A 16,739-nucleotide genomic window follows, 5' to 3' on the forward strand; every position below is an offset into this window, starting at 1 on the left:
TTGTCAAGTTCAATAAGCACAAGGTGAAATTTTCAATGCCAATATCCACAGAGGATGTAAGAAGCAATTCTCGGGAACAATGCCTCTATTGTTGAGAACGAGCTTTCGATATTGGGTGGTATAAAAGTTAAATGAAACAAATATTGTGCATTGCACAATACACATTGAAAGCTCTGAGAACAAAACAAGCAGAACCGCAGTACACCACACTGAGGTGCTTGGAGGACTGAAAATCAGAAGTTTTAATCCAGCTCATTTGCAGAGCACTAGATTGGGGAAGCCTGGCCCAGCCTAACCAACAGGGCCATCCCAGGTTTGTTTACTCTGAAGTAAGTCCGGTAGTGTTCTAGTAACTGTGCATACGACTGCAGTCTACTTGCTATTATACCCACCACTGGTGACATTTTTATGCTGGAATTTGCCTACTGTGTCCATTTGTTCAAGCATCATTATTTTATTTTAATGCTTTTTCCCCTGCCTTCCTGTCAGCGATCACTGCTCTTGAGGGGCATTTATTAAATAAAGGCTGGTGATAAATAAATGTATGAACAATTCCAGTTGTGGTTGGGGATTTGTGTGCAGCAGAACAAAATTCAACATCATCGCGTATTTTGAGAGAACGTCTCCAGTACCATGCCAGGGCTGGTAACAATCATCCCTTTGCATTCTTCTGCATACTTCTGCCACTCAAGTTCCTCCCACTGCAGCATGTTGGCAATCTCTTCTTCTGGCACCAACGGCTTATTGCATCGCAACAAATACAGCAGGATCTGATGCATAGACAGCACCTCCTTCCCTCCATCTTAAAAGCAAGAAAGGGATAACATCATAAATGCCCCACATAAAACACTGCTGAAGGAAGGAAAGGTATGCATGGGAAAGGAACAGCAAATCACCCCACAAGAGACTGAGACTTGGTTCAGTCAGTCAGCAGAGCAGGACGTGACCCCCAAAACCAGTCTCAGAATACTGTGGGGATTGCGCACAGTTTCTGACCTTTCAAACCTGTGCTTCGAAAAGTCCTTTACAGAGCTGCAACCTCACCGGAGACTCCACATCCTCTGACAAGACCTGGTACGGCACCTGCCAGCAGTCTGAACCTACCAAGAGGGGCTTACCACAAACTCTGTTGCGGCCAAGTTCAGATGACACAGTAAGCCAGACCAGACGAGCTGCTGCGCCCTCTTAAAACAAGCAAGTCAGGTTGCTTGCCTGTAACTGACGTTCTTCCAGTGGTCATTCGCAGGAACTGGTGGCAGGGTTGTAGGAACCAGTTCCCCAGTTCTGTCGTGTGGTAGGTCGTGGTGCCCCAGATAGTATTGTGGGTCCATGGGCCTCCTCTCCCAAGGGCAACTGTGGCAGAACCCAGAAGGGCTCCTAGTCCCAGGTTGCTGGAGGAGACCTGGGCCATTCTCTCAACTGCAGAAGCACACACCACGCAGGGCCCAGCAGCTGGTCTCGGAGGTGGTACTGAAGGCTGCTGCTCCAGGTGAGGGGGGAGCCTCACAGCTTCTCTTCCCCAGAGAAGAACTGGGGGTAATGGCAGGGAGCCCTCCCAGATATTCTAGAGGCAGGGACGGGAGGGGTTCTCCCAAAAGGATCTTAGCTAGGAAAATCTTCCCGACAACAAGCCCCACACAGGCACAGAGTCCATATGCATGATGAACAGAGACCACAAAGAAAAACTGGGGGCATGGCAGGACCCACACGGAAGACAATTCCCTGTTACATCCAAATCTTTGGTGTGTTGCTTTCCTAACAAGTCCAAATTATATGCCTGGCTTATTAAAAGAGCAAGAAGCCTAACAGCAAGATCTGGACACAGCAGTGTACAAGTCACAGACTGGCTGCCACCAGCAGGAGGGGTCAAACAGTACAACCTGGATCAGACATTTGCTTCTTCATGGCAAAAGTAATCTCTCAGCAATTCTGATGTACTGAGATATGTGAACCCAGCCTATAGGTTTGTTATTCATTCTTCCTCACTTCCAAGCTAAGCAATGAACAGATGGTGATCAGCTGAACTCAGATTTGAGGAATACCCAGAGTGATGCTGCTTTAACACTTGAACTTTGCAAGAAAAAGAAACACCAGCCTCCACAGGTGGAATAATTGGTGATGTTATGTCTACAACCAGAACAGTAACTCCTCCACACTCAGTTTACAAGCTAAAGGGCTCAGGAGTTATGACACAATCCAGTTTTATGTTTAATACACTGAATATTTAGACAATGCTTTAGGTATTAAAATATTTACAAGCAACCTTTCTAGACAGAGGCCACTCCAGCCAACTGCCAATATGTATATGCAAGTGCATATTGCAAATCAGTAATATAGCATTATAGTAACATTTTAAGATAGAAAACTCCCCAATATGCTAAAATATAGTGCAGCCAGTAAAAATTGCTTTCAAAGGCACCCGATAATGCTGCTGCTGATTATATGTCTTCCAAACTATGGGACAAACTCACACTGGTATGGAAACTACAAATGGGGGAATTGCAAACTCAAGGCCGCTTCAGTTAATCTACCTGTTATTTGGAGATAACAATTCAATATTGAAACAGCTTGCTGTGCACAAACTCTTAATTGCCAAATGATACACTTTATATTTGCAGAGCATTTATTGCTGCGAACAGAAAATCTAAATATGGTTTACAGAAGTGCATTTCAGAAGGATTTTACTCTAAAGAGGGTTCCTGAAGCTGAAGAATTCATAACCCACAACCCAGAGGAGAAGAGTCAAGCAAGCATACTCCTCTTCAAGCAAACAGAGCATGGGTCCTCAAACTACGGTCTGCGGGCCGGATGCGGCCCACCATGCCCATTCATCCGGCCCACCATAGAGGTTTAGGACTTGCTGCGCTCGTGCACAGCGAGGCAGGGGCTTGCTCGTGCGGAGACAGTTTTGGATTCGCTTGGAGAAAAGGATCTCCTTGCAAGCAAGCCTCCACCTCGCAGTGCGTACACCCAGCGGTGGCTTGCTCACAAGGATATTGTTTTGGACTGGCTCGGAAAAGACGATCTCCTTGCGAGCAAGCCTCTGCATTGCGTGTGCCCCCCACGCCGCCCCGGCCCACCCCATGCCTCCCCGCCTGCACCGCCTGGCAGCCCGTACCCATTGCCAACACCTTTCAACTTGCTCCCTGTTAAAAAAGTTTGAGGACCCCTGAAATAGAGGGAAGTTCAGAGAACAAGGAACAGATTCAATGGCGGGTGGCGGGGGGGGCGGGGGAGTCAGTCCAAATTTTCATTTCAGTTCCTCAATCACGGACTGTCAGTTTCTGAGAATGAGCAATAACCTCCTGTTGTCATTGCATTCCACAGTCTAAAAAAGCCCCTCTCCAGGAATCTATCTCATATTGATTTGATACTTTCCAGCATCTGTGTGTGTTATTTAAGATTTAGCTCCTTTGCTTAAGAAACATTTATGAAAACAGCAAAATAAGGAAAGCCAAATGCACACTGAGATTGTAAACCTATGTTCAACATGACTGATTGAGCCTCTAATAAAAAAGATGTTGTTATTCTGACATAGAATACCAGATGAAAAGGAAAAGGCAAGACTCAAACTCTTCTCCCCAGCTCCCATTTTTTTAATGGAGGGAAAAAATGAGCACACATTCAATCCTGTTTTTGTTGCATTTGGCTTTTCTTTCATATGCTGTCCAGGGAGGTTCGGCAGCGGTGGGCAACATGCACCTCCCGTGGCCTTGAATGCCCCCCTCCCCCCGTCACTTGGTGCTATCCTTGTGCTGCTGAAATTTGGTAGCAGCTTGCTGCCAAATACAACTGCACACCACAACTGAGACTCACAATGCCATGTTTGTTTTGCAGCCAAAGCAGCCCTTCGGAGTCTCTGTTCCAGTTTATTGCTCGGTTAAAAATGCATCTGCAGGCAGTGCAATGAATGGAGCTGGGCCAGGGGGCTAGAAATTAACCTCCAGACAGCCCAAAATTGCCCACTTCTGAGCTACAGAATAACACATACATTGCATAGTCATGTCAACAACCCCCCCCCCCCAGCGTGTGAAATGGTACAGTCCTAACAGATGTTTTGCCATTCCATGGAAATGAGTAGGACAGAATCTATCAAATCTCAATGTAGTAACAACTTACCTGGAAGGAACCTTACGAAACGTGGCATGAAATGAAATCGGGGACAGGATGCATCACTGTTTTCTGAGGAAGGACCTTAAAGAAGAACATCAACAGTGAGTCAAAAGATAAATATCTCACACAGTCCTATGGACAGTATCCTCTTTGTCACGTGCACATAAATTGCAGGGATGGGCAAGGGATTATGGGAGCTGCAAGCCAGCACACCTGCTGAGCAGCCAGTCACCCACACCTGCACCAGTACAAGCAACCTCTAGGGCAGGGTAACAGTGTCTGCCAGCAAGGAAACCCATCAGCCCAGCATATGCACTATGCCATTTATATCGGCACTGGTGCTGAACACAGTACAGCTCTGTAACTGCCTCTGGTATATTACTTCAAGCTTATAGAAGACAAAGTGTATTCTGTGATTTCACTCCAGAAGCAAAGAACATGGAATTTGGCAAACCATTTTGTACCCAAAGGAACACAGGATTTGCTGGTGCAGTTTTTGTTCTCCTTTTCAAAAAGCAAGTTTCTAGCGCTAGTGGCAGCAGTGAGAAGATGTCCTCTTCCAGATGCTGCTGGAATATAGCTCAAAAGAACTGCAGTCCAGCAGTGCCAGGAGAAGGACAACTTGTGTGCTCCTGCCCTCAGGGATAGAAACACACCTTCCCAAAAGGAAAACACAAAATGCAGCACCAAATCCTTTCAAGAGAGGTTCGAAATCATGTGGGCAAGGCAGTGGGTCTTCCCAAAATCCAAAACATGAAGACATGATGCAGGCCCTGCTGCCTGGCTAGCAGCTGAAGAATGAACAGGGCAAATAATAATTGCTGTTCCTAATTTCCACAATTAAGAGGCCACAGAATTTGAGCTGGCCCTGGAATCAAGGCATCACTTCCAGGAGGCTTGCTTAGTGTTTGAGTGGAGGAACGAATAGAGAAGCCATAGCCAAGGTAGAAAATCAGCCATACTTTAGAAAGAGAACGTAAGAGAAGTCCTGCTGGATCAGACCAAAGTCCAGCACTCCATAACCTGGTGGCAAGCCAGCTGCCCGCAGGATCCGCCAAGCAGGATGGGTGCAAGTCCTCCTGCTGCCGAAGCTGCTCAGCAACTGGTGTGTGCAGGCTTGCCACCTCTGCCGAAGGAGGCAGCACACAGCCAGCAAGACTGGGAGCCACCGATAGCCTCCTCCCTCAGGAATCTGCCCGATCCCTTTTGAAAGCCACCCAGATTGGGGGCCATCACCACTTCCAGTGGCAGCAAATTCCAGAGTGTAACTACTCTGTGTGAAGAAGGACTTCCCTTTATCTGTCCTAAACCTCTCAATGACCAGCTTCACCAGATGACCCCGGGTTTGAGGGTGATGAGTGATGGAGGAAAATGTCTCCCTCTCTGCTTTCTCCACATCATACACTATTTTAAGCACCTCTGTCATGTCTCCCCTTCCTTGCCTTTCTTCTAAGCTGAACAGGCCCAGTTGTCATGGCTGCTTCTCCCAGAACTGCCTCAGCCCCGATTGTTTTTGTTGTCCCTTTCTGTACTTTGAAGGTGCTTCCACTGGACTTGAATCAGGCTATTCCCCTTCTAACTGTGCTGCTGCAAGTGATAAACTGGGAGAGCCTGAATTGGAAAGACGCTCACGTGAACCTCTTTATTCTTATGAGCCTCTCCTTTAGAGAAAGCCTGGCTGCAGCACTGCAGAATCAAAAGCTGAACCAGCAGAGCAATGAGATGCTGACATGGACAATCCACTTTTCCTGGTACTTCCGGAGTACTTCTGGAACTTCTTAGCAGTAACTACTTTGCCTGGTTTTTCTTTTCTTAGGTTAGGTGGGGGAAGAATCAGAGGAAGATACTTTTTATGCCTCCTTCTATATTCTAGAAGTTTAATTGCCTGTTGAATTGTTTGAAACAAGGGGCAGGGGAATCACGCTCTCCCCTCCCTGCCACCTTCCAAGTTTCCCGCAAAGGAGGCACCTGGAGGAGGATCTTAGATGATGCGCATAATAGATGGTTTGACCTTGGATGAGTGTGCCATGCTTCACCACGGGCCTTTAGAAAAAGGAAAGGACACCCAAAGGGGCTTGCTGTGTCTCTGTTTTCTCTCCCAGAAGTGGCTGTGCTGGTTGGAGAAGGAGGGACAACAAGTGATTTCTGTTGGGGAACAGTTGGGTGAACTGGAGCCTCTTCCTACTCTTAGGCGCCCCAGCAATGCTGACCCAGCTCACTCCTCCGGACTGATGTCCAAGTCAGACTTAGCTGATGCAAGAACCAAGGAGAGGGCGCACAATTCTGCATCTTCCAGCTCCCAGGAAGCAGGGACACCCCACCCGTGAAATACAGTGCAGCAACGGCATGGGGCCGCACAGCAAGAGGAGCGGCAAATTGCAGGGCTCCTGCTGCCCTGCCCTGCCCTGCCCTGCCCTGCCCTGCCCTGCCCTGCCCTGCCCTGCCTCCTCTGGCAAGTGCTCTAGAGAGGCCAGCAACTGCTGCCCTGTGGTGGCATTTGCTGTTGCAAAAGAGCAGCCACTGGGGATCCAAGGAGCAGCAGCCACCCAACTTCTGCTTTCCTGCTGGAAGCAGCGGTGGTGGGACTCTCACAGGACCTGGGGCAAGCTCTCGGAGACCCGGTCAGGGGCTTCTTGGTTCTCCATAGATCTAGCCCAGTTTCTAGAAACTGGTGAGAGGAGAAGGGAGCTGTCACTTTAACATCTTCCAGCTGTATGCATTATCTCCCCTCTCCCAGGCTGAGCCTCCAATCAGTTTGGCCCTGGTGTAATTTAAGAAGAGGATTGCTCTGTTCAAATTAGCCTTTCAGATCCTGTGTGAGCATCTGGTGGGCAGGGCTGAAGAAGGAATATGCAAAATGCCATCAACATTAATCCGAATGTGGAGAGAGGGAACAGATCTGTTACCAAAGCAGAAGCACACAAAGCAGAATCTCATCAGCCTTGCCCGCAGAACAAAGAAAGCACTTGCTTTCAACGGAAATCAAGCTCCGTGAAAAGCCAACCTGTTATTCCATGCAATCCGTTACATGTATGTTGTTGTTTTCTTTCAAAGCTCAGTTGGGCTGCGGGTGGGGAAACCAGCGGAGTCCTACATTTTTGCTGTGATGCAGTCAGAGCAAAATTTTCAACCCAAATGACAGCTTGCTACCTGTGGGATCCCAGTTCTAGTGCCTCTCAGCCCCAAGGTCCACGGGGTCACTCACGCTCAGCCTAACCTACTTCACAGGGTTGTTGTTGTTAGGATAAAGTGGACCTTAGCAGCCTTAGGCTTCTCACAAGAGGAAAAAAGGAAGGATACAGATGGAATATAACAACAACAACAACAATCTGTTTTATGTCTGTAAGCTCAATGGTGCTAATATTTTCTTTTGTGCTTCTGCAACAAGTAACTATGCACAACTTATGTATTCTGCCACCATTTAATAGTTAAAATCTCTCTCACACATCCGCACTGCCATTTCACTGACCAAAAGGACACATACCAAGTAGGGTTTGCCACAAAAAGGTCTATGTTTTAAAAACCAAAGATTTTCAAACTAGATCTTTACCTATGAGGTTCCAATCGTAGAGTTCTAGTATGTCTTTGAACAGATAGGAGGAGAACAACTCCAGCCCTCTCACACAAAAATTCTGGAAAAGAAAAAGCAGTCATTGCAAAAGGCCAAGCAAAAACATGAATGGATAAACAACCTTTCAGCACCACAACAATGTTCAGTGACTGGGCTCCATTTACTCTGAAGTAGGACACAACTGGCCCATGGGCACAGAGCTCAGGTTTCCAAGGCTGGTTGGTTGAAAAAGAGCCATTGCCAGCGCCCTACATGACAATACCTTGGTAAGTGCATGAGCAATTTCTGATGGAGTTTGAGAAGCTGGACATGGAAGTGGCAGTAAGTGGCATTTCCAGTGCTAAATCTAGGATTTTGCATATTTCTGTGTTCATCTTTTGTGTTCAGAAGAAGCAGAATAAAATGCATGCAACAAGCAACGGCATGCCATTTGCCTACACTGAACAAGCAACTCGGGGGCAAACTACATATGACACTATTCCTGTAGGTTGACCAGGAGTTCAACATTTTTATTTCAAGGGGCAGTATGCCCAGGCGCTCGTGCGCAAGGGAGAATGGTTGCTAGGAGCAGCAACTTAGCACTTCCTACAGCAGTCAGAAAATAGCTTAAAGCAACATGTCTGGAATGAAGGACGTCAGTAGAGCTCCTGGACTGGTCCTCTGCTGACCTGCCTCATTCTGGAAATGCAAGTTTCCTCTACTTTTGGAGTGGCTGTAGCAAGCACTCTCATCCTGTTGTGCTTGAGGTCATACCAAGTAATACGACCTGAGAAGCACAGGTGAGTTGCCAACTGCTGGAAATTACCCACAAACAGCCAGGGCAGGATGGTGTCTGAGCTAGATTGGGGCCATGCCATGGAGTGGGCTGGAATCCTTTGCCTCTCAGTTGTCATCCCAGTTCAGCTCAAGGCAAGGGGTGGAACACAGCCCCAGGAAGAACCACCACCCAGTGGCAGAGTAGATGCTCTCTCGCTCTCTCTCTCTCTCATGCAGAAGTCCCCAGGTTCCATCCCCATGATCTTCAGGTAAGACTACATGATGAGATGATCACAGTATCAAGCGTATTAGAAGAGACTGCTATCTGTACTCCTCTGTACATCACCTCACAACTCCCACCTTAGGGAAGGTAAGAAGTCTAACAGGAGATTAGCAAGAGGCTCTCAGAACAGGAGTGAGCAGAAGGCAGATGTGGATACACCGACGGATAGCTGGGTGATTTGTAGTACCGGAAAGATTTCAGACCCTCAGAGGTTTGCCAGCAGCAGCAACAGAAGTCCACCCTGACCATTTCCCTGAACTGCAGACCATCTTTCTGCCAGCAGCATCCATGAGAAAACCATCTTTCTGCAAGCAGAGAGCTTCCCTTTAACTAAGCCCGGCCACTGTTCCAGGGCATGCATCTTGGAAATGGACCACAGGTCAGTGACCGAGCACATGCTTTGCCTGCCACGTGGACCAAGTTCAAGCCCTCCCATTTCCAGTAGGGGCAGAAGCCTACCTGAAATCAACTGGTGCTGACAGTACTGAGCCAGGTGGACCAGGGCCTGACTCAGTGCTTGGACAGGGGGAGGAGAATCCCCTCTCGTTCACTGAACAGGCACTTCCTCACTGCCCACCTTCTACAGCACAAAGCAGGTGCCAACACCCTCCAACAGAGCACATTCCTCTTCCTCATTAAAATCCTTATTAGAAGCCCCAGACAGAACTGGGAGCACTAACAATTGACAGAGCGCCCACTCACACCAATCAGTACACCAGAAATTGGGGAATACTGTCCTTATGAACAACCGGAGCAGCAGCGGTAACAATTACGATCATGATCACATTTGCGCCCTGGTTTGGAAAGAAGCCAGTCTAGTTAAATTCTATATTCCCCATCCAGCTAAAACAGGGTTGTTGCTCAAAAGCACAAAAACACCGGAGGATACAGCTAAGCAACAAATAAGAAACCTGTGCTGATGAACAGGGTCTGCCAGGGAGAAGGCAATCCAGTGCCTTCCCAGTGTTTTGAACCCAGAGAGGAAATGACTAGTAACACAAGGCAATTTTTGCAGACCTCTAACTTGAATCAAGTATCCCCTACTCCTGCTTGCCTCTTTCCACATATTCTCTTCCACTCCAGCTTGGCACTTTCAACAGTCAACATGGGAACCCCAATTTATGGCCAACCATGAAAGTCCACACTCCAGCAGGTCTGCTGTGATCCTATTACGTGAGCTCTCCTATGGCTGGAGAGGTACGTGGCTGGAACTGCACCTGGCTGCATGCTTCCCTTCCTTAGCAACAACTGGACCGCTAAGAAGCCACAGAACATTCTGGAAGGAACGCCTCACACAGAGCTGAAGCAGTTGCTCCCCATTCTTGGATCCCCATTTATTGTTGGAACATCTAGAAACATGAGGCTGCTGTGATGTTATTTAAAAGTTCTAGATTTTTTTATGTTCCCTTGCATCATTTCTTAGCTGCAGCTCCCTGCGTAGCAAGCGTGATTGACTGAACAGGACTACTTCTACTAACTAAATCATAAATTGTTGCTTATGATCAACAGGCAAAATGTGTTTTTGCTTAGTGTGCTAATGATGTCCTGGAGCTGAGAACATTCAAATCACAACCCAAGTTTAAGCACCCCATTGTGCAGTTTCGCAAAATGCTATTTATTTGAGCACAATATTCCTCAACAAACACAAAACTAAATTTAAAGACTTGCCCCTGTGAGGATGTTTGCTTAACTTCTGTGATGCCTTCCATTTTTCTATTTCTAGATTAATATTCTAAGATGGTACACCTTTAATCACAAGTATTCATTCAGCCATACAATATCTTGTGTCTTAGAATATGCATGAACCAAAATCTAAAATAACTTGACGCATCACGAAGCTAACAGATGTCTTGAATAATCACTCCTGTAACTTACTTCGGGCATCATCTCCTCAATGAAATGAATTGTATAATCGATGTTAAATCTGATTACTTTACACAGAGGAATCTGGAAAGAAGGGAAGAAACATGGAACGGAGGTTTAGTTTTAAAGATGATTGCAATCAGCACCTTCACAGCATTTTCTGCTTGCTTCAGATCAAAAATAAAGGCAATGGGAATGCAAAAAAACTGCCAAAGATCAGAAGCAGGCTGAGGCACATTTTTTGCATGTAGTCTTTAAGACAGATCACAATTTGAGCATTCTGTAAAAAAAAATTAAAAGGTAAAGACATGAGCACAAATTGGAAGCTGCATGTGTCATTCTATGGCAATTTGTACAAATTGTACTAGAATGACTGTTGGGGACTTCCAATTTGTGCAAATCATAAGATTTGTGAAAATGACGCTAGACCAATTCACGCAAGTTGTGCAGTTTGTGCAAATTTCCATACAGAATTTTTTTAATGTACACTTTAAGGTCCATCGTAGACACAGAAGTCCATGAGCTGGCTCACCTTGCACCACAGTGAATCAGAGTTGGGACAGGGCTGGCAAACCAGAATGAACTGTGAAAACCTGTTGGACTTTTAAAATCCCCCTCCCACCCCCAGCATACACACATCAGATTCCTCCTACATGTCTAATCATAAGATGTGCAGTGGAGGACATGATCAGACATTGCCATCTGGTGGAAATTCGTGGCACAGATGTGCCTTTTAGAAGACAAGCCTGTGCAATTGTTCAGTGCAGTTATTGTCTGTCTAGTAACAATAAAAAGCGATGATGATGATGATGATGATGAACATAACAATTTACATGCTTGAAACACCCATATTGTTATCCAGTATTACAGATCCCAACTGGCCTAAGGATCATTCCATAAGCTAATGGCTAAACAAAGATGTGAACCGAGCACGTGGAAATCACACCACATTATTGAAATGCAATACAATGCACAATACACTTGCTCTCATCATAAAGGCTGGTGGTACTTCCACCACTGGACAACATAGGGAGAAGCTTTTCAGACCAAAGGTGCTGTCATGGAAACCTCAGATATGAGCCCCTTTCAAGCCCAAATCACATAAGTGGGGTATCATGCAGTTACTGGAAGCTGGGCAGCACTGCAGAGAGACCAGGCCAACAGACAGATGTCCAACGGGAGAAACTAGCAGTGCAATCTTTTCCCCAATAACTACAGTGCCCGACTAGATAGACCTTTGGTAGCTCTCCTTGGGTCCTGAAGTGAGTCACACACAAAGAAGCTACTGTTCAGAGAACATTGGAGAACCTCTTAGAGATTGTATTATGTTAAGCGGTATGTGAAAACTGAATGAATAATGTTACTTATGCACTCAGCCTGAAACACATTACCTCAGTTGCTGTCAAACCTTTTGCCTTCAGCCAATTAATCCACCGAGGGAAGGAAGATGGGTCACATTTCAGAGCTGACACTTGTTTATGCAGCGCTGGTTAAGCCTGCCGACTTTTGCCACTGCTGAGGGTGAGCTGCGAGCGTGACTTATGTGCCGTGCTCTCCACAGGTGAGCACCTCAAGGACAAGCACCTGCCATTACAGGCCTTCTCACAGAGAAAACCCTGACAGGGTTTGGGAGAACTCCTTCGTGTCCCGAACCAGTGATGTGAGAGAAATATTCAGCGGAAAAACTTCCTCTAAAATAGTTTACTGAGGAATATGTTACACCTTTGGAAATGCAATTGAATAAAATTATTTCACAAATCTAACAAAGGGGCACCATGTGTCCAATTGGGTAACAAGGATGGATACAGAATTAATCAAATCTCCCGGGGAAATATCTGAAAGACATGGGGTGGGAAGTCCCTGTCCTTGTGGATGTGATTGGTCTCTAAGTCTCACCTAGCCCGCAGGGCCAAAAGTCAGAGGTAGCAGTAGCTGCCGCCCAACAACATTTGAAGGGCCCCAGCGACTGCAGGCTCCTCACCCATCCTTGGAGTGACATTCCTGCTCACAGCTCTTTAGGTATCCTAGAATTTCAGGACACATATATCACTGAGTTCTGTAGCTCTTATTCCTGGGTAATGGGGTAACTGTAAGTTAACAGTATCACTCCCATAACAAATCGTAAAAATCTGCACACTGTTAAGGGAAGTATATGCCACTGAGCAGTCCTGGTAACATTCCAATATAAAATAATAATTTTGACTCCTCTGAATTTAACATTTAAATCACAGTAAGTGCACCTTATTGATTCTCCATCACCCAAATCGGTTCAGTTCAACTACTTTGACTAACACTGGAACACCCTTTATTTATACAGCACATAAAAACAGCATGACATATTCATCGTGTAAGCAAATGGTTTTAAAACAAAATCAATAAACAGGCTAAATCAGAACTATAGCCATTTAGGATACTAATGCAAAACTTTCCACAAAGCTCCACGTCACTGCATAGAACACTGCTTGAAAACTGCCCTCAAAACCTCTACATCTTGCAGAAACCCCACTGACATCTGTGAAGGGTCGGCGGGGGTCGGCATCTCCTACTCAGGAGCAAGTCAAGGGGGATGTGCCATGGGGAACCAAGAGACAGCGAAGCCGGCACTTGCAGCAGGAAGACCTTCAGCAATGGGGCGTTGGGTGGGGGAAGCATGGCTGCAGCCCAGCACTGAGTACCCAGGCCTGCAGGTGCTTTCCCCAGGAAGAGAACACCTGGGGAGAGGGCAGAGGCGGCACGGCATTGGCAAGATAAAGAGCAGAGCAAGGAAAAGGAGGCGGAGGTGGACATGGTGTGGGGAGACAGAGGATGGCGGCACCAGAAGGACAGGGGCAGTAGGAGAACGAGGCTCAGGGGCCAGGAAAGGCGCTTAAACCCTCCAGTCTGGGACAGAGGCAGGGTCTACACAGCTCACGCGTTCCCCCAGGAAGAGGAGTGTCTGTGAGGGAAAGGAACAGCCTGTGGAGAGTTGGCGAAGGGGAGAGGAATTGTCCCGCTCTGCGTGCACACAGGAAGGAGTCAAACAAGAAAGGGATTGCCCTGGAAGTACTGGTGGGCGGCAGGGAAAGTGCTGCTCCTTGCCCCAGCTGGGACCGTCAAGAGTGTGCCTGAAGCTAAAGGGACGGTCTCTTCTTCAGCTAAGCCTCTGTAAGAAGTGGCGCTGCAGTCTCTGTACCCAGTATTGCCTTAAATGCATTGCACTACTAACTAGGACTGTTCTCGGGGTGATAGAAGCAATGGAGTGGGGGGGGGTTGAGGTTCCCTTCCCCCCAATGCAGTCACAACATCCCCCGGATTGCATAGCTCGTGACTTCTTGGAGCAAGATGCTGCTTGCACCAACAGTGCGAAGTTATACTGCTTGCAGTTGAAAATGCCAACTCTTAATTCCCCACTCACACAACATGCAATGGAGTTTGCCTCTCTGGTGGTTCATCCTACTACTTTGCGGAAAATGATCTGGCCAAGAAAGAAAGCTCACTTACATTGGTGAGTGGCGCATGGGCAAACATGGAAAACCCTTCGAAGATGTATTCATGGTCGTCGTACTCTATTACAGTTGGTCTGTCTGTCTGGAGAAAGAAGGCCAAAAGTTGAGTGGTTGTACCATTAGGATCCAAACAAAAATGAGAAAGGTCGATTTGTTTGCTTACTAAGTACTTACTAAGAAGTTTGTAGGAGGCGACACTGTAATACGGTAGTGGTATAATCTTCCAGCATTGTTGGTCATCGGTCGACAAGGTTTAATAGGCTTTAGGAGTGCAACAGACAGACACAGGTGATTATGTGAGGCTAATGCCAATCACAGGAAGCAGAGAAAATTTCTACTCTCCCTGACCGATTTTGCCAGGAAACTGCCCTGTTACTGTCTGGATGTTCTGAACTACAACCCCCATAAGTCCCACCCAGTATGGCCCATGATGAAGAACAGTAGGATTTGTGGGCTAAAAGATCTGGAAGACTGGATCTGGTTAGCCCTAAATACCATCTTCATGGCTGCATTTCCTATAGCCCTCCCTCTATCATTTTAATGGGCCAGTCTTCACAACAGCATAAGAAAAGCCATGCTGGATCAGACCAAAGTTCCATCCAGTCCAGCTGTTTGCACACACCTGCCCATGGGGAACCAAAAAGCAGGACCCAGGCTTCCCATCAACAGGTGTACCTGGGCACACTGCCTCCGATCCTGGAGGGAGAACACAGCACTAGTAACCATCAATAGCCTCCTCCTCCATGGATACGCCTTCAAGTTCTTCAGATTCTTTTATATTATGGAGGCCATCATGATGCAATTTCCTTCACTTCTCTTAGTTGTTTAAGAGTTAACAATGTGGTTTTACATTTTTTAGAATATTTGGGTGTTTTTACTGCTATTTATATCTGAAATTGTATCATCCTAGCGGTCATACCCCAACCTGAGAGTTTGACTCTTGCGTGGTATGAAATAAATCAATAAAATAAATGAAATCCTACATAGGGGAAAACCTTTTTCATGACCTTCACTAAAGAACCATGGAAAGTTGGGGTTTGTGCAGCTTCCTTTCCAGCAAAAGCACCTGTGCCTGAAGGAGCTAACAATTTTCCATCTTTTTCAAACAACCATTTCTTCTTATTTACAGAAATCGTTACTTGGGACTCGCTGAAGAAATTGCCCATTTCCCTGTTATGTATTGGTAGCGGATGGCTCATTTCTTCTCCTTTGTTTTGCATAGCAAAGAAAAGGAAGGAAAGCCTAGCAGAATTCTATTCTGCATCTACTGATACCAGCAGCTGCATTTTAGGCAAGAGAAAGAGAGGAGAAAGAGAGAGAGAGAACCCCAGAGGTGAGGTTCTGTATCTCTTTACTAAAGCATCCTCATTAAATTATCTGTTAAGCAAAAGGGACCTCGTAATAAGGGTTCCCAGATGCTCCAAACAAGGAAACTTATTCCAGAATGTTTGGCTGTTACAACCTGCTCCCTGCCCATTTCTACATTTCATGCCTTAATAAAGGACACCTCTAGTAGCACATAACTGATGCATTTTTTGCAAATGGACTTGGAAGGCCATAGCAAATAATGCCGGCAAGTGTGGCAACCACAGCATTCAACCCCACTCACCTCTTCCCCGGGATAGATCCCATGTCTTATTCCTGTCCGCCTGGCTTTAGCACTGCACTTGCATAGAGGACCATCATTCATCTGTCAAAAAGTTGGTAAGGCATAAATGGTCAAAAGAAGAAGAGAGATTTTAAGTTTGATAGATGAATTTTACCCATTTAAAAACCCAATACTATGCACAAATTAAAGCAAACTCAAACATTTATTTCCATACCACCAGAAAACTTCTGTTCCTCTGTGGTTATGAAATAAAATGCACAAAGAAATGGATTTTAAAAATAAGTATTGAATAATTATTTATACAATAAATGCATCAATCATTGAGAAAGAAGCATTTGCCAAAGCACATGGTCTGTAGTACTTTACAGGACTATATGAATCCAAGATGCAGAAGCGAAGTAAGCATGTAGCTTTTGCCAAGCATTCCTTCCATGGCGAAAGTAACCCAGGAAGAGCAAGTCTAGCCTAGCCTTCTCCCTGGCACACTGGCTTTCCACATGAATTCTGACAGACACGGGGATCCTACCTGTGCTCTGAATGGTTAAACAGCCCAGTGATGACTGTACAGGTGGATTTCCTGAATGTGTTACCTATAAGCCTTTCAGAGCAGTTCTTTCTTGTCTCGACTCATCCTTGCACCACCACTGCTGTTTCAATATTGCTTTATAGACAATGAACTGTAATAATGTCTTATGAGCAGAAGTTACAGATCTTTTAACAGGGAAATATGCTTTTGGCCTTGTGATTTATATCAATCAGAGCTTGCCTTTTCCTCACAGCATGTGCAAAACGCTTTCTTGAAACAATCCATATAATCATCTCTCCACTGCCCCAATCTTTCAGTGCAAACTGATTTCCCCAGATCAACTTGTGTTCTGGACAGCACAGTAAATCATAATTTAACCCACGTGGAAAAAATATTACCAGGATTGAGATGCAACATATACATACAATGAACCATTCACAAAGGTGCGTTGCATTTCAAAAAAACTAAGCTGACCAGAATATGAAGGTATTTGTGTGATATGGGCCTTTTTTCTGCAATCCAGAGACATTTGG

The 16,739-nt window shown here is 46.0% G+C and overlaps 1 protein-coding gene across 3 annotated transcripts in view; it reads right to left on the reverse strand.

The window, feature by feature from the left end:
* The window catches only part of DROSHA (drosha ribonuclease III), a 103,124-nt gene that overhangs the window by 68,220 nt on the left and 18,165 nt on the right, over window positions 1-16,739 (reverse strand). For all 3 annotated transcript variants that reach the window (XM_044426454.1, XM_044426453.1, XM_044426455.1), the window contains 7 exons: window positions 15,681-15,761; window positions 14,246-14,332; window positions 14,067-14,153; window positions 10,599-10,670; window positions 7,664-7,745; window positions 4,120-4,194; window positions 633-802 (listed from right to left, as the gene is read on the reverse strand). In XM_044426454.1, the coding sequence (XP_044282389.1) occupies window positions 633-802; window positions 4,120-4,194; window positions 7,664-7,745; window positions 10,599-10,670; window positions 14,067-14,153; window positions 14,246-14,332; window positions 15,681-15,761 (654 nt within the window). The remainder of the gene's footprint in view (window positions 1-632; window positions 803-4,119; window positions 4,195-7,663; window positions 7,746-10,598; window positions 10,671-14,066; window positions 14,154-14,245; window positions 14,333-15,680; window positions 15,762-16,739) is intronic.

This window comes from Varanus komodoensis, unplaced genomic scaffold (assembly GCF_004798865.1).
Source record: "Varanus komodoensis strain SLA01 unplaced genomic scaffold, ASM479886v1 scaffold17, whole genome shotgun sequence".
Classification (NCBI taxonomy): domain Eukaryota; kingdom Metazoa; phylum Chordata; class Lepidosauria; order Squamata; family Varanidae; genus Varanus; species Varanus komodoensis.